Genomic DNA, 25199 nt, shown 5'->3' on the forward strand with positions numbered 1-25199 from the left:
GGCTGTATAACCCTGTCCTCCTTTTCTTCTTTGTTTCACCAGTCTTTAGTAATTACCAATCTTGCGAAACGCTCCTCGACAGTGGGAGAAGTGGTCAACCTGATGTCTGTCGATGCCCAACGCTTCATGGATCTTACAACCTTCCTCAATTTGCTGTGGTCTGCCCCACTGCAGATCATTCTAGCCTTGTATTTCCTCTGGGAGGTAACTCTACTGGTATTTTGGATTTGCTGTCTTTTGAACAGCTACAGGTTAGAATCTCATGGTCTTGTTTATTTCCTCTTTTCAGAATTTAGGTCCGTCAGTGTTTGCTGGTGTTGCTGTGATGGTTTTATTGATACCTTTCAATGCAGCCATAGCCATGAAGACAAGGGCCTTTCAGGTATGGAGATGACTCCACAGAGTAACTTTAAAAACAGTTTGTAAACACTTTATATGATGTACTGCGCAAAGTGGCTCTGTAGTTGGCTTTTGTAAGGTTAATGCCTTGTGCAGTGGAATTCATTTGGGGGGAGTTTGGGTCCAAATGTTTATTTCTGTCTATTATTCTTGTTGGATAAAGAGGTGATTAGTGCTTTTATGTTAATATTAGACACAGATCGCTTCAGTCAGCCCCCCTTACCTCAGTAAGTCACAAAGAACATTGGGAATTGTTCTATCACAGTTACAAAACTCATTTCAAGTCATTTTTAATCCAGCATATTTCAATGAGATATACAGTGGTACCTTGAGATACAAGTTTAATTTGTTCCGTGACTGAGCTCATAAGTCAAAATGCTTGTATCTTAAATCAGTTTTCCCTATTGAAATTAATTGTAATGAGATTAATTCATGCCAGCCCCCAAAAAAACACCCCAATTTTCAACATAAGAAAAATTTATTTGTAATGAACAAATATTGTATACAAACGAAATAAAACATAATACATAAAAGAGAATCTAAAGAAATAAACAGATGTTGGCGGCGCCGATCAGCGTATTGTAATGTTTTTTTCTTTCACTTCAAATTTTCTTCTTCACTAGTTTTTTTTCTTTTTTGCCACACTTTCGTCACTTTCATTCTCAAGGCGTTTAAATAGAAACCTGTCCAAGGAGCTTTGTTTAGTCCTCCCCTTTTAGAATGTTTCTGAAATGAGTTAGGCAAGTGTCCTTCAATAGCGCCGCTGCACGATCACTTGTAACTTTTTCAGGGTGCTTCTTTTCTTTAAAGTTCGACATTTTTTCCCACATTGCAAACACTTCCTTTATCTCACTTTAAGAGAGAACCTGCTCCGCGATACCGATCTCCTGCAGAACCTCTGTATGTTGCCGCGTCTGTAGTTTCGTCAACTCGTCCATCGTCAGTTCCTCGGAATGTGCGGTGACAAGCTCTTTGATGGCTCGTATTTTGCATTTTGGCTCGTAACTCAAGGCAAAAACTCGACCTAGTGATGGCTCATAGCTCAAAAAACTCGTACGTTGGGGCACTCATATCTCAAGGTACCACTGTATGTTAATATAGAAGTAGTAATGTAATATGTTGAGGCTCAACATTAAGACCATAACATTCAGTTATATGAAATAGTAATACTTCAACTGACAGACAACAGCAACATTTATTTGTAGAGCACGTTTTCATACAAATGATGTAGCTCAAAGTGCTTTACAAGATGAAGAAAGAAAAAATATAAACATTAGGCAATACTAATTAACAAAGAATAAAGTAAGGTCTAATGTCTAGGGAGGGCAGAAAAAAAAAAACTTCAGACGGCTTTAGGAAAAACAAAATCTGCAGGGGTTCCAAGGCCATGAGAAATTAGGCATTCTACCTGGCATAAATGATCTCCATCAGTCCTCATGGTTTTCAGGCTTCATGTGGAAGAACTAGACGATGATGATGGTCATGTGGACCTCTGGCCTTCAATCCATCAATGTAGGGACAGCACGGTGCGTTGATCAGGTGGTGCTGGCGCAGATCGGCACCACAGAAAACCAGAAAGGGAACAGAGGAGAAAGTAGGGGTTAGTACAGATTTTTGGAGCCACCATGAATGATAACGATAATTAAATGCATAAACAGAATATCAGGGTTACACAAAAATGAAGCTCTGAGAAAGCCATGTAACGTGTTTTTAGCAGTTTGTTAAAGTGCTCCACCACATTAGCCTGGGGTATGTCTATCAGTCAGCTATTTCAGATTTGAGGTGCATAACAGCAGAAGGCCTCCTCACCACTTCTTTTAAGTTTAGCTCTTGGGATTAAAAGCAGACACTCATTTGAAGATCTAAGGTTACGATTTGGACAAAGATCTACAAAAGTCTGTAAATAGTTATGACTGCCATGCATCAATTAATTTTAACAACTCACTTATTCCGATCCAGCTGTGTCTTACCCTGGTAGCACGGAGCTTTAAGGCAGGAATGTGACCTAGATGAGATGCCACTGTGTACCAGAGTACTCTTGTGCATTGGTGTGCTTGTACTTACACATGGTCAGTTAGGTGTAATTGCTTGCTTGAACCAAAAATCACTAACGGAGGGGCACAAGTCACAGTATAATAAGTGGATATAGCACAGTATAGGCTCCATGTGCCTTAGTCATGTAAATTGAAGACCACACTAAAAAGAATCTAAAAGAGAAGAAGCTGCCCCACCACTTAGTCTCATGGAGTTTTCAGTGTTTGTGTGTGTTGGTGTTGTTATACACTTTAAAACGTTATTTAGATCTAAAGTCTGTTTTGTTTCTGTCCATTGGCTTAGACACTTTTTATTATTCTGGCCTCTAAGTTGGGGAGGACCAAATGAAAAAAGCCGACACACCAGGCCTGTGGGGTAACACAATAAGGGGATATCCTCCAGGATTGTTCCCTGTTTTATAATCCACAGGAATATTTTGTTTTGGAAATTAGAGAGAAGAGAACACACAGAGAGAATTTCTAGCTGTAGAATAAATAGAATTTCTAGTTAATGAAAAGAGGGAATCCCTAAATATAACAGGGAACACTCCAGGAACAAAGAATCGAGAAAACCTCGCCTTAGGAGACCAGTAGAGACATTAATGTGCATGTTCTGCAAATGTACGGTGTAGAACCTTTACTGTTTATATATCTAATATAATAACAGTTATTCACACAAAGTGACTTTCAAGTATTGTCTTCTTCTTTTGTACAGTAAATCACCACTTCATAGCAGTAGGTTTGAGGACAAGTTATTATATAAAAATGATCCTTTTTAACACTGTACAATCGGAGAGTTCCAGTAAATAGTCAATGCTGTGTGCTCCATTTATGACTGGTGCAAGAGGCAGCTGTGTGCTTACATTTGAAATCTACTCAGTAAGAGCATTAGAAACACTGGGGTTTTTTTTTTATTCTTTAGTCTTAGGAAAATTGAGTGGAAACATTTTGAGTGAATTATAAACTTAGTGCCTTTTAAATATTTGCTTTCTCCTTTGTGGTGGTCCTTACTAACACATGCAGTTCAAACCTCATTCATGCATTAGCTTTTTGCAACTTTATTATGTTTGTCCCAGCCAAAGTTGTACTTGTGATTGCAGGATTACAGCTCATCATGGTGGTGAATTCATGCTTAGTTTAAACGTGATTATCCGTGTGATCATCTGTGTAGATTTTCTGCTTCCGTTAGTTGACTTTGTGCTAACAACGCACTGCAGTGCTCCAGCTCAGATTTCATAACAACTGCCATTTTTCACTAAAGGACACTTGTTAATAAATTACAAATATGCAAGGTACAGTAACTGAAACACATGGCAGTAACAGAGGAGAAGAAAATGAACTGTTTTGGAGTGAAGAAAGTCGGAGGGTTTTCAAGACTGTAAAAGCCTAGCAAAGCCAGCTGGCTGACCTGATCCCTCCCTGGCAAATAAAGCGTTAACAGTTTTATGGCTTTGATCTTGTCTGTGTTCCCATCATGTTTGCCGTCAAACCTGCTTGTTGACTAAAACTTTTTCACGTGCCAACAAATTATGCACACCAAGATATAGTCAGTCATTTTTCAACCCGCCATATCCTAACACAGGGTCACAGGAGTCTGCTGGAGCCAATCCCAGCCAGCGCAGGGCACAAGGCAGGAAACGAACCCCGGGCAGGGCGCCAGCCCACCGCAGGGCACACGCACACACTAGGGACAATTTAGGATGGCCAATGCATCTAACCTGCTTGTCTTTGGACTGTGGGAGGAAACCCATGCAGACACGGGGAGAACATGCAAACTCCACGCAAGGAGGACCCGGGAGGCGAACCCTTAAGGGTCTCCTTACTGCAAGGCAGCAGTGCTACCACTGCGCCACCGTGCCGCCCAACACCAAGATATAGTCCTTGTTTTTTTGTTTTTTTTTTTTCTTCTTGACCACTTGTCTATAGAATCGTTTTAATATCTGCAATGTAAGTGCAAAAAGACAACTTTCAGGTTCATTATTTTTTCCCTCTTTGATTAACATTTCAGGTTGAACAAATGCAATACAAGGATGCCCGCATCAAGCTAATGAATGAAGTTTTAAATGGCATCAAGGTCTTAAAGCTGTATGCCTGGGAAAAGTCATTTAAAGATAAAATTCTGGAGATAAGACAGAATGAACTGAATGTGCTAAAAAAGACTGCGTATCTTGGGGCACTCTCGACATTTGCGTGGACCAGCGCTCCCTTTCTGGTACGTCCTAAATGAGTTTGTGTACTTTGTCATCTAAAAGAGAGGAAATACGTGAAAGCCCCTGCCGTGTAACGAGTCTCCTGCCAAACAGCTGCGGTGCTTCCTGTTTAAAGGACGACCGTGCTGTGTGTTTACTGCAAATAAAGCTTCATCTTTGCAGCTATCGGCCAATTTAAACAAGTCGAGAAATGGTTTACATAAAAGGTTTTCTATTTTAAAATGTTAGCTTGCATTGCTGGATGAACTGATGCTGTTATGTAGAAGATCCTGTTTTTGATTTTTGATCAGCTTTCTGAACTGTGGCTGTGATATCTTTCACTTGGATGTTGGAGGTTGCATTGAGTAAGTAGAGCTGGGAAGAAATATTTTTTTGTGTGTGTTTTCATTTAAGGCTGTAAAGCAAAAAAAAATTAGAATATTACAAAATTAATTATTTTCTATACCCACTGCATAAAAATAATGGTCAGATTACGATTCTTGTTTCTTACTGTTTGCAGGGGTGGGCCGCAGTGGCTGCAAGGTTTTCATTCTAACCATCTTAATGAGTGACCACTTTTTGCTGCTAATTAACTTTTTTGCCTTAGTTTTAATTACCATGTTGTCTCTTTTTCCTTAATTAGCAGCCTGACAATATTGAGACACGAAACGAGCCGCTACATGACCAGCTAACCTGTGCCCATCACACAATATTTGGAAATAAAGAAGGGTGGAAGTCTCGGTAAGGTTGATCTCCGAGGTCACCATAACAGAAAATCAACAGTTTTGAACATGTCTGATGCAGCAGAATGAGAGCAGCAACAAATAATGAGTTTAATTAACAGCAAGAATCGGCTTCTCATTAAGAACCTGGTCAGAGTGAAACTGGTTGGAGTTTGAAGCCCCAATGCGCCTGGTCATCTGTCGGCTAACTTCATGTCTCATTTCTGTTTGGCTACCATTTAATGATGAAAAGCTTTGATTCAGAGGACCGAATCCTTAGAAACAGGGGGCTATTCAGAAGTTAATTAGCCTGGTCACTGATTAGGAAAAAAGGGTTAGAATGAAAACCTGCAGGCCTGGAGTTTGACATCTGTGGTTCAAAGGAATGCTTCACCTACTACTTGTTTTTGTATATGTTACTCACCCCATGTAATTTATAGTCATGGCTGTTAAAAAAAAAAATGTAATCTCTTGTTTTCATGCAGAATGGAGAGAAAAAAAGTTTGATATTCTAGAAGCCATTAGTAACCAATGCTGTACAACCATAGACGATGTTAAAAAACCTCCTCCTGTTACTCGTGTCACGTAATCCACATGTCGGTTATCCAGTTGGATGCACAAAACGTGTAATACACATGTCATTTCTGCTAAAATAATGCTAACAATATTTTGGCAACAGAGTTTTTCTTTTTTTTCCCCCATGGACGCTTGTTTGTTGTGCAGCGTTGGTCACTTGTGGCCGTCTGTTATATCATAAATGTTTTCCCTCCATTCTGAATGAACACATGGATTTTTTTTTTGGCCACCACTATTAAGTACACGGGATGAGGAGCATTTAAAAATAAATATCATTTTGGGTGGAGTATTCCTTTAAGAATACATTTTAAATTGCAATCAAGTCAGGTTTTTGTTTTTAAATCTATTTAATTATAACCCATCTCTTCCCCACTTTTTTGCTGGTGTCAACAATTATGAATTTGTAGATATTTGTTGTGGACATTTTTTGTCCTCTTTCATTTATAACGTACTAAACACTTTCATTCATTTACTCCTAGTTAATTGGGTTTCTCTTAATCTCCTTTATTTATAGTTCATTAGCAGCCCCAGGTTTCATAATTCTATTGCTTTCACTAATGCTGATTGTTTTTTTAAGTAGTCATATAATTGGGCACCTTCTGATAATAATTCTTGAGATACAGTGAATGTAGTCTTCCTAAATTAGCGGCTATTTTGTTCTGCTGCCGCTTCTGTTCTGTGTAATCTGCTTTGCGAGAGCAAGTACAGATATTCTCCTAAATGTAGCGTTCTGCTCCTTGTTTTTCATACAGTACTTCTTCTTTATAACACCAGATTGTTGTCTAACCTTCTAGTAGTTGTTGTAACATAAGTGAATGGTAATGTGTACAAATATAAAGCGAAGTCCAGCTGGAACAGAAGCAAGAAATCAAGTCTACGCAGATTCCAGTGCTCAGTAAGTTTGGTGTACCTGGCCATGGCCACCTAGATATCCAGCCTCCCAATAGGCAGGACGTTACAGGCTGATGTCGGAGGGATTGAACGAAGGGCTGATGGTGGGCCTTCACTCACTGAAGCCAGTATCTCTCGTCAGCTCTGAAATGCTGCGAAGTTACCTAAAGAGCCAAGAGAGCCGATGCCTAATATTGTCACAGTTGTACCAAATAAAATTAGCCATCATTTTTTCCTTTTAATTTGTTTTTAATTAACATTTTATATCCCAGTTTCTGCCATTCTAGTGAACAAGTAATACAGCAGAATCTAATCAGAGAAAAAAATACTTTATTTGTTGTATGTCACATTGGGAAAAATGGCTGATCAGGTTGCCTGTTACTGCCGTAATGCCGTGACTGATTAACAGAATGCCAGATTGCCTCCTTCATTATATATTTCATTACATCTCTGAGTAGACAGTCTTGTAACTGCTCGTGCTGCTACATATTTCTTTGATCTGATTCTCTCTTTATTTAAAATATTATTGTTGTTATTGTTCCAGTTTACCGAGCGGCTTATAAAATAAAACCATCGTCACCCACCACTTGCATTTTTGTGTGCTTACTTTACATTTGAGCTCTGTTCACTGGCAGCACACTCTTAATAAACCTGCTGCAAGTCTCACGCCTCTCTTGCATCTAGCAATTTGTTTTCATTGATCTGTATTGGACATTTTCCTTTTATTTTAGGTTGCCTTAACAACATTTGCCGTTTATGTTACTGTGGAAGAAAAAAATGTTCTTGATGCCCAGAAGGCCTTTGTGTCACTGTCTTTGTTTAACATCCTGAGGTTCCCCTTGAATATGCTGCCACAGGTCATTGGCAGTATAGTCCAGGTAAGTCTGTCATATGCTGTAGATTGTAGCGCATCACTTCACTTACCTGTTCTGTGCCTCACCAGCATGCTTGTCTTTATTTAATTGTAAGACAAATTTAATATGTTTCAGTGTTATCTGCAAAGAAAGCCTTTTGAAAATGTTTTCATTTATCTTGCATTTCATATTCAATTTTCACAAAAACGATACAGAAAAAGCAGGTAGTGTGATGCATTTACAGCTTGTGCCTCTCGACTTTAAACCATAAAGGTCCGTTTTATTTCTTACCTCTGTCTGAATGAAATGACCCTGAAAAGTCTGATTAACCAGCCAGGGCTGCAATTGCAAAAATATCCTGTAAAGAGTTGTAATGTCATTTTGTATGAACACGTTGGCTTTAATAAAAAATAAGGTCAAAAGCTGCATTGGGTCACTTCATTGTAAGTATGTAAAGGTGACGTTTACTTCTTTTGACACCTCGAATTATAGGAACATCTGGCACCCTGCTGGACCACCGACAGACTTTGGCTGGACCCTCAATACCTCACACACACGCGCGCTCTGCTTCTTACCATGGCTGCAGTAGTGCTGGTTGGTCAAATTTATTCTTGTGTATGACTCCTCACTGAAGACTTCTGTTACGCAGATTTTTAGCATTTTAACGCAAATATAAAAAATGTGTACAGAGTACAATGAAATTTTTTACTTGCCTGCCTGACGTACAGTATGTGTGGATCCATTCATGGTTACAACACATTGCCACTTTGCAGTGCTATAATAAGCAAAGGTGTAGAAGTTGATTGTAGATTTCAACAGATTTTAAAGTGATTGCTTATAACAAACTTTAAGGAGGTTGCAATTTGTATTATAACTAGGGGGCTCCGCCGCCTTCTGTCTTCGCTCACCAACCCCCTGGTTTTTTTTAACTGGTTATACAATTTAAAGAGATTGTTACATATACATTATTTTCACTTTTACTTTAAAACTTCAGTTAAAACAATATTTGGAATGAACTTTTCTTCAAGATCACATTGAACTTTGATCCCGTGTTTGGATTTACATCGTGATAACGTAACATATAACTGTTCCATGAGTGAATATCGTTTCTTTCTCTCTAATAAATAAACCGAATTTTTCAAATATTTGTCCCTGGGATTTGTTATTTGTCATAGCAAAAGCTATTCTCACGGGAAACTGTAAACGTTTTAATACGAATGGAATATCAAGATCTCCTTCGTTGTCTTAACGTTCTACATTACCTTTCTTGCCGCCTGTTAATGTTACATGTTAGAATTGTTCGATCAATTTTCAATACAACTGATCTTGTTCCAATGCATAATCCATCACTCAGACATGAATTACGCAATCACATTGCGATACGTCCTTCTTTCAACAGTAATTTGGCCGGTGGAAGACCGGACGGTGTTAACGCTTGTAGATATTCTATGGGATACAATTTTTAAAGTGATTGCTGTTTTTATGGGAATTGTTACATATGCATTATATTTACGTTTACTTTAAAACTTCAGTTAAAACAATACGTGGATTGAACTTTTCTTGTAAGTTGATGTTTTCATCTTCTGCATAATCGTCACCAACTGTTTCAGTATAGTCTATTGGTACGCGTTTAATCAATTTGCAGTGTAACCGATCGACAATTTTCACGTTAATTAATTGACTTCATCGTTTCTCGCTGCCATATTTAGATGAATGGGTGATTCTAAACTGGCTCTTAAGTGTGTGTTTTTGTGTTCATAAGTAAGCCCTGTAATGGAATGGTGTCTGTCCAGGTTAAGTGCCGGAATGCACCTGATGACCGTGGTCTTGTCTGAAAATAGTTGTAAGTAGGGTGTGACTTGAAAGAATCTCATGGTAAAAGTCTCCATCTCGCGGGACTTCCTTCCAAAAAGTCTCTTCAAAAAGTCTCATCTCGTCGCAGAATTAGTCATTAATGATGAAACAGAGTTTTGATGGTGGTGGAATGAAGGGGTTAAATGTTCTTTCCTAATCTGATCACGATGACTGTGCAGTACAAACTGTGCCTCACTTCTCTCTGCTCTTGCCTGTAGCCATTCATTTTGTTAAGGCTATTGTTCTCAAATAGTTCATATACACTGTACAAGTGCTAATTCAGTTCTTTAGATTCTTTGTAGACGCACCCTCTGGAGGTGAAGTGAAGTTCGCCAGCCTACTATATCAGCCATCAGAATACAGCAAATCACTAAAGCATCTTCTGTTTCAAAAGTGTTTTTATTATTCAGGTGCTTAGACAGTATAGTAAATGTGCAAATTTTGATAGGTCCCATTACTTCTTTATCATTTTAGGTTTTCTCCCTTCATCTCTTTAGAATAAAAGAGAGTTTTACGTAATTTTATTGTGTTTTTTTTCTGTGTATAATTTGAGTGCTAACACCCTCATGTTTGGGTGGAATCAGGCTGTGGGTAGAGCTTGGTCCTTTTCAAACACATGCTGTAGCATTAGTCCTACGTCGCAAGTCTGCTAGTTAGAGTAAATGTCACTGGTGTGCAGTAGCCTTGCTGAAGAAAAACGAGACTGAAAAGTACACAAAATATGAACACCAGTGCTGCATTTCCTAAACTGGCGAATATACCAATTCCAGCATCCATATTTGGGAGTCCATTACAGTAACTTTGGATTACTTTCTCCTTAGGCGGCTGTGTCGTTAAAGCGTATCCAGCATTTCCTGAATCATGATGAACTTGACCCAGAGAGTGTAGACAGAAAAAATATATCACCAGGTATGACTTTTTTTTTTTAATCCTTTCTTTCGCTCTCTTTTTATTGTCCTGTCTTACTCCTGCTTTTGTGCTGTTTGTAAGTCCGTGGGAATAAGTCAAACATATTAACAGAGTAGAATTCCAGCCTGAAAAAAAAAAATGGACTGATGTGTGCACAGAAAGCACAACAAATGCATTTTTAATAACTTGAGTTATCATCCTTCAAAATTTGCTAAATCGGCCATTTCGCTGGAAGTTCTTGTGTGGCTACATAGTTGTATGTACTCCTGCGTATTCACTTGTGTATGGCAATGGTATATACTGTACACTGTTTAAAAATGGAAAACCGGCGTACACAAGGTTTCATTGCAGCCGACTTCGCCAGTAAAGTTCTTACAAAGTTGTCTGCAATACATTCATTGTACTGGAGTTTTTTCTTCCATCCATCCGTTCTTTTCCTAAACTGCTTGTCCAGTGCAGGGTCTTGAGGAGCTGATGCTTACTTACCTTGGTGGTATTTAAGACAAGGCGGGAGCCATCTGTGGACTGTGTGTCAGTCTGTCTCAGGACTTGCATACTTACTTACTGCATGTCTTTGAGATGTGGGAAGCTAACCAGGTTACCTGGAGGTAAACTCATGGAGACCCCATACGTGGATGTGCAGGGATATTAAATAAAAACAGTCCCTCTCAGGCTGGTGGGTGCTGAGGGGTAATCAGTGAGGAAACAAGCTGATGGCCTGTTAATGTGCAGGCACAGTCAGCTTAGCTGATCCTCGTTGACAATCCACGGGTTTTTAAGCAAAGCAGCTACACCTGCAGAGAGGAAAGATTGAGAAGGGATGAATAAAGAAAAAGCTGGGAGGAGAATTTGTAGAGAACGAAGAGTAGCATCAGGAGTGGGAGCTGGTGCAGAGGATGGGAGGCAAGGCGATCAGGAGGAAGTCCCATAGGGAGCATAGGGAATGGTGCACTCTTGTTGAGCTTTGGCGGAGCAGCAGCAACCAAGGGCTTTGCTGATAGTCCAACACATGCGCAGGAATGGTGGCGAGGCGATGGAGCCAGGCTTTGGGAATCCCACCAGTGACTGGCTGAGGCGGTATGGATGAAATCTAATTAGTGATTGGCCGCGCTTGCTGGTGTCCCAGTCATGTTGAGGCGAGACTTCATGGGTGAGTAGGAAAGAAAGTCACTGAGGCTGACTGTATCTCTTTGGTTTCAGATTTGATTTTAAACCTTGTTGGATTTGTTTATTTATGAATTGATTTTTAAACTCTCACTGAAGAGTGCTGATTATTATGGCATATGTATTGATTATTTATTTATTGAAGAGCTGGCACCACACTTTATTTGAATACTGCCTTTGTTTGAATGAAACTGCATAAAGCTCTGTTTGCACCATTTAGTAGTTGTGTGTCCTCATTGCCCTAGTCCATCCCGGGCATGACTATCGGTGACCCGGGTTCAAGAAGATGCCAAGGCTGCAGACAACCTGGGCATCACTCATGTACATGTTTCTACTTGTAGCAATGAAGATAAGGTAATAACACTATTCTCAGCTGATGCTTTGGAGAACTTCCATTACTTTGTAAATACTGTTACCTGAACAACAAGGTGTAATTATACCAGCCACTTATCGTTTAGACCAGTAATCAGTAAAATATATACGTTATATTTATTTTGATCTCTTTTCTTGTCTGTCTTCCAGGCTATGCTGTCAGTGTAATGAATGGGTCATTCAGCTGGGATCGGAATGGCTCTGTTACGCTGAACAAGTGAGTAACGCAACCACATTACCTTAAGTTAAACTCTGATTAGCGTAATCTTCACTTTAGCTCTACATGCTGTAGACCGAGCAATCTTAACAGGAAATCACTGATGAACATCTCCTCTGCAATCCCTTCTTACCTTTACTCTTTTAATATAGTTAATGAGTGGCATGGTGGTGCAGTGAAAGCGCTGCTGCCTCTCAGTAAGGAGACCTGGGTTCGCTTCCCAGGTCCTCCCTGCGTGGAGTTTGCATGTTCTCCCCGTGTATGCGTGGGTTTCATCCGGGTGCTCCAGTTTCCTCCCACAGTCCAAAGACATGCAGGTTAGGTGGATTGGTAAATTGTCCCTAATGTGTGTGCTTGGTGTGTGTGTGTTTGTGCTCTCCCTGGCGCCCTGCCCGGGGTTTGTTTCCTGCCTTGTGCCCTGTGTTGGCTGGGATTGGCTCCAGCAGACCCCCGTGACCCTGTAGTTAGGATATAGCGGGTTGGATAATGGATGGAGGGATGTAGTTAATGTCTTCTGATACTAACATTTCTGCAGATCCTCCAAAACTTTACCACAGACAAGTTATGCAGAGATCAGCAGTGGCTAACTTGGCTACTAAACTAATTTAAACAAGATAGTTAATGGTAACACTGGTTATCTGAGAAATGCCATTTGTGACGACTTTACAGGGTTTTGCGGTCTCAACAGTTTATATGCAGTAATATTTTTTCTCTAGTTCATTATTTTCAAGTAGAGGCGCCATTCTTATCATTGTGATTAAAATAGGACTGTATGCCACCTGTTGTTCAGAACCGGTTATCCGCCTGAAGTTAAGCATGTTTTTATGCCTGGGCAGTACTTTGATGGGAGATCATCTAGGAAAGCTAAGGCTGCTGCTGGAGGAAGTGTTGGTGAGACCAGCAGGGGGCGCTCACCCTGAGGCCTGTGTGTGGATCCCAGTGTGCCAGTGCACTGTTAAATATGATGCCATCCTCCAGATGAGACCTAAAACTGAGGTCCTGACTGTCTGTGGTCATTAAAAATCCCTGGGTATCTTTTCGAAAAGAGAAGGGTTCATCCCGATGTTCTAGCTATAAATGGCTCATCACGGTCTCATGTATTCTGGTCATCTCTGTCACCCCATCACTAATTGCTATTGTGTGGTGACTGTACGGGTGCAATAACGGCTACCATCACATCATCCAGGTGGGTTCTATGTGCTGGTTGAAGTGGTTCCTCACTGTCTATGTAATTCATTATTTTTTATTATTACTTTTGCCATTTCTATAAACCCATTTTCATTGTTTGTGTGCCAGAGCGATGCCTGTTGTTTATTGAGAAATGCAATCTTCATTTTATTTTTGGTGTAACACTTCAGTAAACTGTCCCTATTCTGTTGTCATGTTATTACTCTGACTAAACTTCTAGTACCGTATTCCACCTGTGCTTGTATTGGGTTTTTATTTTTTACCCAAATAACAATAAAAGGCAAGGAAGATGATTTAGCCAAAGCCTATATTAACAAAGCACAAGTTAACTTTTTTGTTACAAAATTTACAGTATTAAAAATAAAGATTTTACAACACAAATAAAATTCCGCACAACTGGCATTTATTCCTCACTGAAAGATGTCTGGAAAGTGAGATGTGCGTCAATTCTCTGTGCACTTTCACCTTGTTAGTTTGCATAGCATTAACACTACTTCTGAATTTCCTCCTGGGAACCAAACTGCTAAAATATTTGACTAAACAAATGAATTGAACAAGAATCATGAGTCAGTTGCAGTAAAGAAAAATAAAATCAGTTTTTCTGATTAGACCGCTTACATGAGTGTGATCCAGGGAACTGGAGGAAGTCAGGAAAGGTCAGGCACCGAGTTCAAGCTGAGAGGAGTCAATTCTGACGTATTTTGGAGAGTTAAGCCTGCAACATTAAACAAGCCCCTCGTATCGGTGGAAACTAAGTAAGGGATGTTAGAAACATAGGCTACAGAGAGAAGTGCCAGTCGTAGCCCATACAATGCCAGTACAGGGCTATTTAATGAGAGATACTCAAGTTCCTATAGATAAATGCATAGTTTAAATGCTGTAATCTGTTCAGTTTTAGTTTTATATATTTTTTATTAATACTACTGCCTAAGGGAGGTATCCTCTTTTTGGATGTTGTCAGTCGAGCTCCAAAAATAAAAATTTGAACAAAAACGTTATGGTTAGGAGTTCTGGATAGTGGTTGGAAGAATAAGATGGTAGAATACAAGTGGCTGAAACGAGGGTCCTGTGTAAAGAACTAAACCACTAGGCAATATTTACCTTTATATCTTTGGCTGATGCATTTGAGATGCAATTGGTTCCATTTCTTTTATTTTTCCAATTGGTGCACAAACTGGCGAAGTGAGATGTTTATGGCCACTCACTGCCAGTAGTGGGCTTTGAACCCCTAACATCAGGCAGGGTCTGAAGTCCAAAGTCTTAATCACTGACGTGACAAAAACTTCAGGCTGACCTTCAATAGTGTTCATTTTCTTTTTTATTCATTTCTGGAGATGTGTGTGTGTGTATAATTTTTTTTTTAACCTCAACATGTTCAGCTAAAAAAAAAATCACATCTTTACATGTACAATTGAAAAAATTGAAGGTGTGCGGCTCATTCCTGAGTCTGAGGACCCTGAGGATAAAGGCCGTGCTTTTTGCAGTTGCTTTATTCTGGGCATTTTGAGAAGGCCTGATTCTTGTCAGTGTAGTGTGTGCTGTGGAGTATACTGGACATGTATTAATGAGCTCTAGAAGGTCAAGAGGAGGAGAGAGGTTTGGGAGCATGCGCTGATAGCCCCTTGCAGCACCCACCACACAACATACCACCTGGACTGAGACCCGAGTGCAGCAGGTGAGAACAGCGCAAGGTTTTTCTTTTTTTCACAGTGGCTGGAGTGCCAGTCCTGCCATCAGCCCCCCTGAATTTTCCCTCTATGTTGGGGGACCTGCTTGCAGGGTTGGATGCAGATTAACGTCATACCAAGGACGACGCCATTGCATGTTAAGGGCCTCGCTTAAGGGCCCAACAAAGTAGAGTCACTTCTGACGTTTATGGGATTTGTTCCGATTGTCGGCACAGATCCCTAGCCTCAGAGTCCCCACTCTGCCTATAAGGTGAAGGAGGTGCAAAATCATTCACAGCTATAAAAAACGTAAATAAGAATTTTAAAATTGCATCCAAAAATAATTGGAGTTAGGGTTAGGGAGAGAGTTTCAAGCCAGAGTTGTAAAGTTGCACTTCCTAGTAAGGATTTCAGGTGTCCAGCAGTAAAGCATAGCAGTTGATAATTCTGTGTTCATTTCACACAACAATCTTTTCACTATCTATTTTAATAGAATCCTTTTTTCATTGTTTTATTTTATATGTATATACTGTATACATATTAACAGCTCACAAAACTGCTTTTTTATTTGGACAGCATCAACCTGTTGGTCCCTGGTGGCTCTCTAGCGGCTGTAGTTGGCCATGTCGGATGTGGCAAATCCTCACTAATTTCTGCCCTTCTTGGTGAAATGGAGAAACTTGAAGGGAAAATAGCAATTAAGGTATACAACGTCTGGTTGTGTTCTTTTAAAAAAGGGAATGGCAACGTTCTTCTCATCTAACTGTAATAATGTCAGAATGTCTGTTCTTGGAATTCCTTTAGTCCTAATTTTAAAATCTAGGCTGATGACCCGCCTCTGCTCAGTCTTCTGAAACTAAAATTGCTCAACTGGCTTTCACTTCTCTACATTATGCTGACACTTTTTAAGCGTCTTGTTCATTTATTGTCAGTATGTTTTTTTTGTAAGATTTGTCGCTGTGGTGTACTGAGCAGGTGATCTACCTCATGATGCTTGGACCCCAGTTTGACTCTGGCCTGGGAAGCTATATATTTTCATTTTTGTGAGGGTTTCCTGTTTCCTCAGATAGTCCAAAGACGCGCTATTCAGTCTGACAAGTTTACTTCCGTCTGGTGTGAATCACCGTGTTATTGTGCAGACTGAGATTTTTCAGTTTTTTTTTAACGTTTAATAAAATATTGAGTCATATTTTTTTTTTCTTTAAAGTTACTTGCCTGAACAATATTCTTGTAATGATAGTAATGTTTATTTATTTATACAGCGTCTTTCCTACCTGCTGTTGGTGGTAGTCAGGTGTATCGTAGTTAACAATGCAAATAGCACCAGGACCTCACACACACACACACACACACACACACACACACACACACACACACACACCCTGTCCTGATGCACTTGTGAAAACGACTCAATCAGGCCATCCATCACAGTTTCCTTTTCCGCAATTTGGGAATTCAAGTTGAAAGATTTGTGCTTGCATGATATGACACAGCACCAGGCTATCTGATGACATATTAAGTGTCAAGGCTGCGTACTGTACCTAATTTGGTCGGCTTTATTTTAATTCTAATCAGTTTTAGACCTTGCTACAGCATTTACCAAGTGAGTCATTACACACAATGCTTTTGCAGCCTTTGAGCATATTTATGATCTCTTAATTGGTGATGTTTAAGAGAGATGCAAGATATTTTACTGTATGAGTAAGTGGCGGACCACTGTCTCTTCTAATGAATAATGGATCATAACTTTGTTTTTTATTTTGTTTTAAAAAAACATGACAATGAACAATATGTTTTTATATTCTCTCTTTGTAAAAAAACACTAAAATGTATGATAATCTATTGCAGGACCAACATCATTACATGAATTTTCCCAGCGGATTAGTTCAGCCTAGCCTGTCAGTATGTCTTTGGACAATCCAAGGAAATAGTATTTCTAGCGAAAATCCGCACAAACAAGAAGAATATGAAAACTGCACAGATATGTCCTCCCATTTCAAAAGTGGGACTTTTAAACTGATGATGTAACATCATAACCCATCAGCCACAGATAACAAAAAAATGAAAAACTGGGTGAAGTTAATAGGAAGTATAAGGCATAGAACAGTATTATATGCTATAATAGCACGGATTTCTCATTTTAACCTTTTTCTGTCTTTTCTCTTTTAGGGTTCTGTAGCCTATGTGTCCCAGCAGGCCTGGATCCAAAATGCCACTCTCCGAGACAACATTTTGTTTGGTCACCCTTATAATGAACAGAAATATCGGCGAGTTCTTGAGGCTTGTTCTCTGCTAACTGATTTAGAAGTTTTACCAGGCGGAGATCAGACAGAAATAGGAGAGAAGGTACAGTAAATGTACAAGGCCTTATGCAGTGCAGATTCAGTTTATTCATTTGTAAGCTCAAAATGTTACACACGATTCATTCTTAGTGTAGATTCATCTTTTAAAAGTCCTAATTTAAAACAACATTTTTCAGACTTATGAATCCAGTCTCAGGTCACAAAATCAAAAAGTATATCAAACACTTAATCAGTACTTTCAATACAAAAAAAAAATGTAAGCGTTTGAAATTCTAGGCCAATCCCTGTCAGACTTTAAACGACATGTTTGCTGGTTGAGTTTCTGCCTCTGACTACTTGTGTGACCCTGAACAAGTCACTTCACCTGTCCACCTGGGGGAAAAATAATATGTGACGGGGTCCACAAAACATACAATATTGAGAATCATATATGATAGGAAAGACCTTGATAGCCAATCAAAACGATGGCTACCCTCAATAGAATAAACAATCTCAGCAGCGGCTCTATTCACTGCTAAAACAGACTTCAGCATTGGATTAAATGAGATCAGTTAGGCCATACGGATATTTCAGGGTAGAAGAATTTAAGAATTTGGAGAACCTGTAGAGAAACTTCTGCCAATCTGTAATTTTATGTTTCTTAACTAAAGTATTCTGTAAAGGTACAGTAGTTGTACTGATAAGTGGAATTGTTAGACAAATCATTTCAGTTGATTTATCCATTCTCTGAGTGGTGTTCTTGTTTTCCTTTAATACATTCAGGGCATTAATTTGTCAGGTGGACAGAAACAGCGTGTTAGCATTGCCCGAGCCCTCTACAGTGAAGCTGATGTGTTCTTGCTAGATGACCCTCTCTCAGCTGTAGATGCACATGTTGCAAAGCACATATTTGACAAAGTCATCGGACCAGAGGGAGAACTGAAAGGAAAAGTGAGTATTACGTTTCTTACAAAACACTGGTCTGGAGTGTCCTTTATATATTTTTTCATTTTTATTTTATAAAGTTCAAGTTGCGTGGCTTTGTTTCAGAATTTTTTTTACGTCTGGGATGATACGCTGTCCAGTTTGTAGCATCGCACGCAGGGACTGGTCCTATGTCACTGGTCCTGTGTTCTCTTTATTACAACATTAGAACAATCTAGACGAGAACAGGCCATTCAGCCCAACAAAGCTCGCCAGTCCTATCCACTTGTTTCCTCCAAGAAAACATCAAGTCAAGTTTTGAAAGTCCCTCACATCTTACTGTCCAACACACTACTTGGTAGCTTATTACAAGTGTCTATCGTTCTTTGTGTAAAGAAAAACTTTAAAAATATTTGTGCGAAATTTACCCTTCACAAGTTTCCAACTGTGTCCCCGTGTTCTTGATGAACTCATTTTAAAATACAAGTCTCGATCCACTGTACTAATTCCCTTCATAATTTTAAACACTTCAATCATGTCACCTCTTAATCTTCTTTTGCTTAAACTGTAAAGGCTCAGCTCTTTTAATCTTTCCTCATAATTCAACCCCTTTAGCCCTGAATCAGCCTAGTCGCTCTTCTCTGGACCTTTTCTAGTGCTGCTATGTCCTTTTTGTAGCCTGGAGACCAAAACTGCACACAGGACTCCAGATGAGGCCTCACCAGTGCATTATAAAGCCTGAGCATAACCTCCTTGGACTTGTACTCCACACATCAAGGCGCTATATAACCTGACATTCTGTTTGCCTTCTTAATGGCTTCTGAACACTGTTGGGAAGTTGATAGCTTGGAGTCCACTATGACTCCTAAATCCTTCTCATAAGGTGGACTCTCGATTTTCCGACCGCCCATTGTGTATTCAAACCTAATATTTTTACTTCCTATGTGTAATACTTTACATTTACTGACATTAAATTTCATTTGCCACAAATCTGCCCAAGCCTGTCTACTATCCAAGCCCTTCTGTGATGATATAACGGATTCCAAATTATCTGCTAATCCACCTATCTTGGTATCATCTGCAAACTTAACCAGCTTGTTACTTATATTCCTATCCAAATCATTTATAGATATTAAAAATAGCAGCGACCCTAGCACTGCCCCCTGCTGGTCACCACTCTTAACATCGGCCAGTTCTGATGAGGTTCCTCGCACCATCACCCTCTGCTTCCTGTGTGTGAGCCAATTCTGCACCCATCTAAAAACATCACCCTGAACTCCCACTTCTTTTAACTTGATGCCCAACCTCTCATGTGGCACCTTATCAAATGCTTTCTGTTTACACAGACTAGAATACTGGTGACGCATGGAATCAGTTTCTTGCCTCAAGTTGACAACATTGTTGTGATGGTTGAAGGACAAGTGTCTGAAATGGGGTCTTACCAGGACCTATTGAGACAGAATGGTGCCTTTGCAGAATTCTTGAGGAATTATGCCCTTGAAGATATAACTGAAGAAGAAGAAGAAGCAATTCGTATGTATTTTTTTTTCTTCATTATGTTTAAAATTAAAATGAACTTTTCCCTAGAATTTCAAGTTTATTTCATATTTAGGTTGCAGTTGTCTTAATTCATAGTGTATAAGGCAATATCGAATCTGTTTTATCTGTGACACATTCCCCCATTTGACACAAATGTGTGTGTGTGTGAGACATACAGTGTTTCCAATACCTTTGAAATAAATGGACAGTCTGCCTAGTAATTGCAGTCACTTGCCCGATTATTACACCCCTTCACGCAGTCTAGTCTTGAAGCAAACGGAATGAATTTGTCAAATTGATATGAATTTTGAAAGTGTGCCAGTTCCTAGCCTGGCAGCATTAGGCAAAGGCACAAATAAGTTCTAGATGGGGTGTCCACTAGCACACAAACACCTAACTCACACTCTGTAAGGGCCGTCGGCCTAACACACATGACTTTGAAGTTTGGGATGAAAACCCAAACACCTAAAATGAAACCCATCAGTCAGTAGAGAAATGCGCAACTGAACATGGGATTCAAATCTAGGACTGTGGACTCCTGAGACAGTAGCACCAACCACTGGACCGCCTGGACCTGACAATGCACTGATCAGGAAGCTCTCTTTTTAAATGTGAAGCAGTTGAGCCTTGTATACAAAAATAGCCAATTCTGACTGACTGTTAAATGAATCAAAATGTTCCGATTCACAGTCCCAAGGTGCCAGAGCCTATGCAGTGTCATGGGTAAGGCAGGAACAGCCCTGAATGTGATGTCGGCCCTAGAGTGCACTATTACTTACTGGGCCAATGGGAGTTGCCATAGGGATGTAGAGGGTTTAGGGAAAGGAAAAAGGAAGAGTATGAGAAGCAATGGTAGGTAGAAAGAAAGAAAGAAGTGTGAGATTCAGACCCAGACTGATACTGGAGTTGGGATATATCAGTGCTGGACTACCCTTCTGTCTTTGTTCGGACTGCTGGGTGAGGAGTAATAGTATTAAAGGTTGTCTTCATTTATATTCGACTCAATATAATTGTTCCTATAATAAATATTCAATAAAACATGAAATGGGCTTACATATAGTATATATTGTAGTTAAAATGCTTCTGAAATGTTAATTCTTGGTTTTTACATATTCTGTACCATTTATTGCATGTAAGAACATTGTACAAACTACCCTGCTCCTCTTCTTACATAATGCATTTATTTTTGATGGCTAAAGTTGCAGTTTTTGTTGTTTTCTTGTAATGTATGTTGGGTTGTGAATGTTTTCTTGTTTAAAATCACCCCAATTCTTCTTGTGTTGAAATGAATGTTTCTCAGACTCCATTCTACTAAAGTAACCTTCAGTTACAATGGTGCTTTAGTTGCAGACATTGAGGAAGAAGACTCATTTCCTGAAGATGCGTTGAGCAATCATATTGATATAGTTGATAATGAACCAGTGGTCAATGAGGCACGCAAGCAGTTTATAAGGTATGGACTTCCAGTTTCTGATATGTGTTGGAATATCTAGAAGATCCTGAATAAATTAAATTAATTGATAATTCCTGATAATTCTGTCATTTGCATTACTACACTACTACTATGTTGTTTCTTTTGACGGTAAAAAAAAGTACATTAGAAAATATGAATCTCTCAGAATAACGAGAATATTAAGGCTGAACATGTCCTAGTGTTGCCTTTACCAGTGGGACATCTGCAAAATTAGCTGTGATGTGTCATATAGTTGCATTAATATTTTGTATTAAACAGTTATATCTATCAATATAGATAGGGCAGGATCAGGGGCAGCTGGAGCCTACACCAGCAAGCCATGGGTGCAAGGCAGGAACAACACCTGGAGAGGCGCATACATTCATACATAATATAAATATGCTAGGAGGAGTCGAGCTAAAGTTACAAAATGGAATAAACCTTAACAAAACTGATGCTGTCATTTCTCAATGTCATCCATACCCTTCTCAATGCACTTGCACCACCTGCCAGGAAGTGCCTGGTATCCAGCAGAATAAAAGGTTTGGTCTTGTCCTCACCACCACTCGTGCACCCGAGTTATTGTTGAACACTCCATGCCGAGGGGTACTACAGTCACTAGTGCAAGTGACTCTGACTTGCTGGAGACCAATGTGAAGCCTGCTATTCGATCCAATCTGTGGAGACTGCTGTCTCAGGGAGTCCTTTTGCTGCAAGACAATGCCCACCCACACACTGCTAAGAACACCAAGGCTTGTCTGGAGAAACTGAAGTTTGAGGTATTGCCACATCCTCCTTAAATCGGCAGATTTAGCACCGTGTGATTTCCACCTTTTTGGACCGCTAAAAAAAACATATATGACGTGAAGAAAGCAGTGCACAAGTGGTTGTGAGGACAAGACAAAAACTTTTATTCTGCTGGAATCTGGGCACTGCCAGGCGGGTGGTGCAAGTGCATTGAGAAGGCTGGAGAATACATTGAGAACTGACATTATCAGTTTTGTTAAGGTTCATTCCATTTTCTAATAAATCACGTTTTCTAACTTTAACTTGATGCCACCCTGGCATATGTGTGTGTGTGTGTGTGACCAATGGAACTCCAGTATGCTACTATGTCCTGGAACAGATTGCCGTTAAGAAAGCTATGTATCCAAAACACGGTTAAATGTAGCAGAAACAAAAAATACTGAACCGTTAATGTTCTTGTAGTAATAGAGTCGTCGCTTACTTGGTACATGTGGCCGTATTCCTTACGTGCCAGTGGTGCTGTGGTAGCTTTAAACACCAGCCTTGAACTGCCTCCAGGACAATCCCTGAGACTACTTGCTGCTCGGAGGATGTCTTTTCTCCAGAGCTCCCTCTGGTGGCGCCATGTTTCTTTGACTGGTCTTCCTGTTTTTCTTTAAGGGACCAACCATCTGATTTAATGAAGCCTACAGAACTACTGTAGGGGTGTCACTTACAGCTTCATGCCTTCCAGTTAGCCACTGCAGAAAAATACTTCCGGAAAATGTTGACAATATTATAGACAAACATTAATGTAATCCAAGGTTGTTTTTGTAGTGATGTATTCCAGAGGACAGGTCTGTAGCTTTAAACTGACCTCTACGTACTAAGATATAAACATCATAAAAGTACTTGGGCATATAAAAAACAGTGTGTTGGCAAATCACATGAAGAAAAAGTTTTACATTGTTTGGGGAAAAAAGGATGTTGGTTTGCCTTTCTTGTATTTTAAAAATCACTGACCAGTTAATAAAAAAAAAAAATCAAAAATCCGAATGTACAGCTAAGTTAATAAATAAAATATGTAATTTAAAGTTGCATTATTTATTTCCTATCAATTTAATATTACTCTTTAGAACTTTAAGAGACTTAATTTCTCAAAATATTAAAGTCTTTTAAGATTATGTTTGCATTGTAACTTTAACATTTTCATTGTACTTTAAACTTTCCTCAGGCAAATCAGTGTGATCTCTTCAGACACTGAGAATCCCAAAAAAATGTCCGTCAGAGTAAGGAGATACAGTGAAAGACGGCATGATCCTCCAGCAGAAAGCAAAGCACCCGAGGTTAAGAAACTTATTCAGGCTGAAGTGGCAGAGACGGGCAGGGTAAGCAAGGCAGAGATACCATTATCAGGCACCGAAACAACTGAAACATGATTGTTCATCTCTAAAAATACCGTAGTCTCTTTAAGCAGACTGCACTGTATGTTAGTTCAGCACTTGTACTCGGATGTAACAAGGTACAGGAACTTGCCTAAAATTCATGTCCCTTTGGGAGTAGGTAATCAGTAGTAAAACATCTTCAGTCTATGAGAAGATTAAGTTACTTCTTCAAATATGAGGATTATAAGCCAATAAAGAAATTGACATTTAATAACAAGTAATTCAGTTTTGTTTCCGAACAGTGTTTTATTACAATTTTCACAATACGTGATTAGCAATTTAAAATTTAAGGAGCGAGCTATAGCATAGTTACTGTTTTTTTAAATAAAAGATGTCCTTTTCAGAATAAATTAAAAAAAAAAAAAATAAAAATTTTATAGGCAATAAATTTGGGAAAACATTTAACTGTTACCCAAAGAGCAAAAGAATATAAAAAATTGTTAGAACAATTAGTCTGTGTCCTGAAATTTTCAATAATACACTTCTACTTCTGTTTCCTTTTCACAGACCTGGATGAACTTTTAGGTAAATACATTAAAAAGCCACTAAAGCTAAAATAGGAAAGCAGATAAATTTTTAATTAAACGATTTATATAAGAATGTGTTCTTTCGGTCATTAGACTTGGATAAAAAAGGAAAATAAAAATTACCGTATATAAGAAAAATCGATCATAAAATCAGACCCCGACTTATACGCCCATTCAAAAGTGCGACCCTTAAATTTTTCTGTTTTATTTTTTATTTTTTTTACATCTTCTTGCTTCCTCCAATCTCTCACCAGTGTCAGACACATCAAATTTTGTGGCAGCAGCACAGTTCCCAATTTCTTTCACCACTTCAATGACTTTTAATTTAAAACCAGCTTCATATTTTCCTCTGATCGAGTGCTCCGTCGTAGATAAGGGATGCTCTTACGATAAAGGTGTATGAGGGCGCGAGATACAAAAAAGAGTGCAAACATTGCTTGGAATAGTTTGGGTATTAAATACCGTGTGGTCACATGGGCACAATACATAGGAAAAAAAAAAAAGGCCATGTGCTCCATGGTGACTCTCTCAGGTGAGCGTTAGCATATCGTAATCTCTTGGACCAATAGGGCGAGTTTTCCGCATTTGACTTGTATGACCGACATTATAAAATACTGGAAATTATACAGTAAAATCAAGGCTGACTTATCCGTGGGAGAACTTAGATAGATAGAAACTTTATTAATCCCAAGGGGAACTTCACATAATCCAGCAGCAGTATACTGATACAAAGAAACAATATTAAATTAAATAGTAATAAAAATGAAAAAAATGGAAAAAAAAATTAAAAAAGCAGACATTATACACAAGTATATACAGTAGATATCTTATTATTTTAAAATAATGAAACGTGTACCTTTTGAATAAAAAAGACTGAAAACAGAATGACATTCGCATTACCACTTTCCCTTTGTGCTGATATATCTAAACCTGCAGCTTCCTATAGGGTGGTCCAGATCTAATAATGCAGTTTTCATTACGCTATAACTTATTAAGTTTATTACATAGAAAATCACCCGAAAAATCCCGGACCATCGAGAAGTGTGTGAACTGATGACATGAAGAATCGTCTTTGCGCCGAACTAGAATCGTCCCCGCATAAATCAAAGTTCTCCAGACGATGTGGATCTGCATAATTCGATCTGGACCACCCTGTCTGTACATCAGTCTGTCTTATATGTGTTAAATACTGTATGACATGCGCCTTCTGTGCTAGAAATTCTAAATAGCTGACACTGTCCACTTTGTTTAAAGGATTGACTGCTTGT

General features: G+C 39.1%; 1 protein-coding gene across 3 annotated transcripts in view; it reads left to right on the forward strand.

The window, feature by feature from the left end:
* Positions 1-25199, forward strand: part of abcc3 (ATP-binding cassette, sub-family C (CFTR/MRP), member 3) — a 151380-nt gene that overhangs the window by 93326 nt on the left and 32855 nt on the right. For all 3 annotated transcript variants that reach the window (XM_039739515.1, XM_039739514.1, XM_039739513.1), the window contains exons 10-21: positions 43-204; positions 290-382; positions 4441-4644; positions 7542-7688; positions 10340-10427; positions 12114-12180; positions 15612-15738; positions 17205-17381; positions 18101-18268; positions 19588-19774; positions 21125-21233; positions 23194-23347. In XM_039739515.1, the coding sequence (XP_039595449.1) occupies positions 43-204; positions 290-382; positions 4441-4644; positions 7542-7688; positions 10340-10427; positions 12114-12180; positions 15612-15738; positions 17205-17381; positions 18101-18268; positions 19588-19774; positions 21125-21233; positions 23194-23347 (1683 nt within the window). The remainder of the gene's footprint in view (positions 1-42; positions 205-289; positions 383-4440; positions 4645-7541; positions 7689-10339; positions 10428-12113; positions 12181-15611; positions 15739-17204; positions 17382-18100; positions 18269-19587; positions 19775-21124; positions 21234-23193; positions 23348-25199) is intronic.

Source organism: Polypterus senegalus, chromosome 17, assembly GCF_016835505.1.
Source record: "Polypterus senegalus isolate Bchr_013 chromosome 17, ASM1683550v1, whole genome shotgun sequence".
NCBI classification, from domain to species: domain Eukaryota; kingdom Metazoa; phylum Chordata; class Cladistia; order Polypteriformes; family Polypteridae; genus Polypterus; species Polypterus senegalus.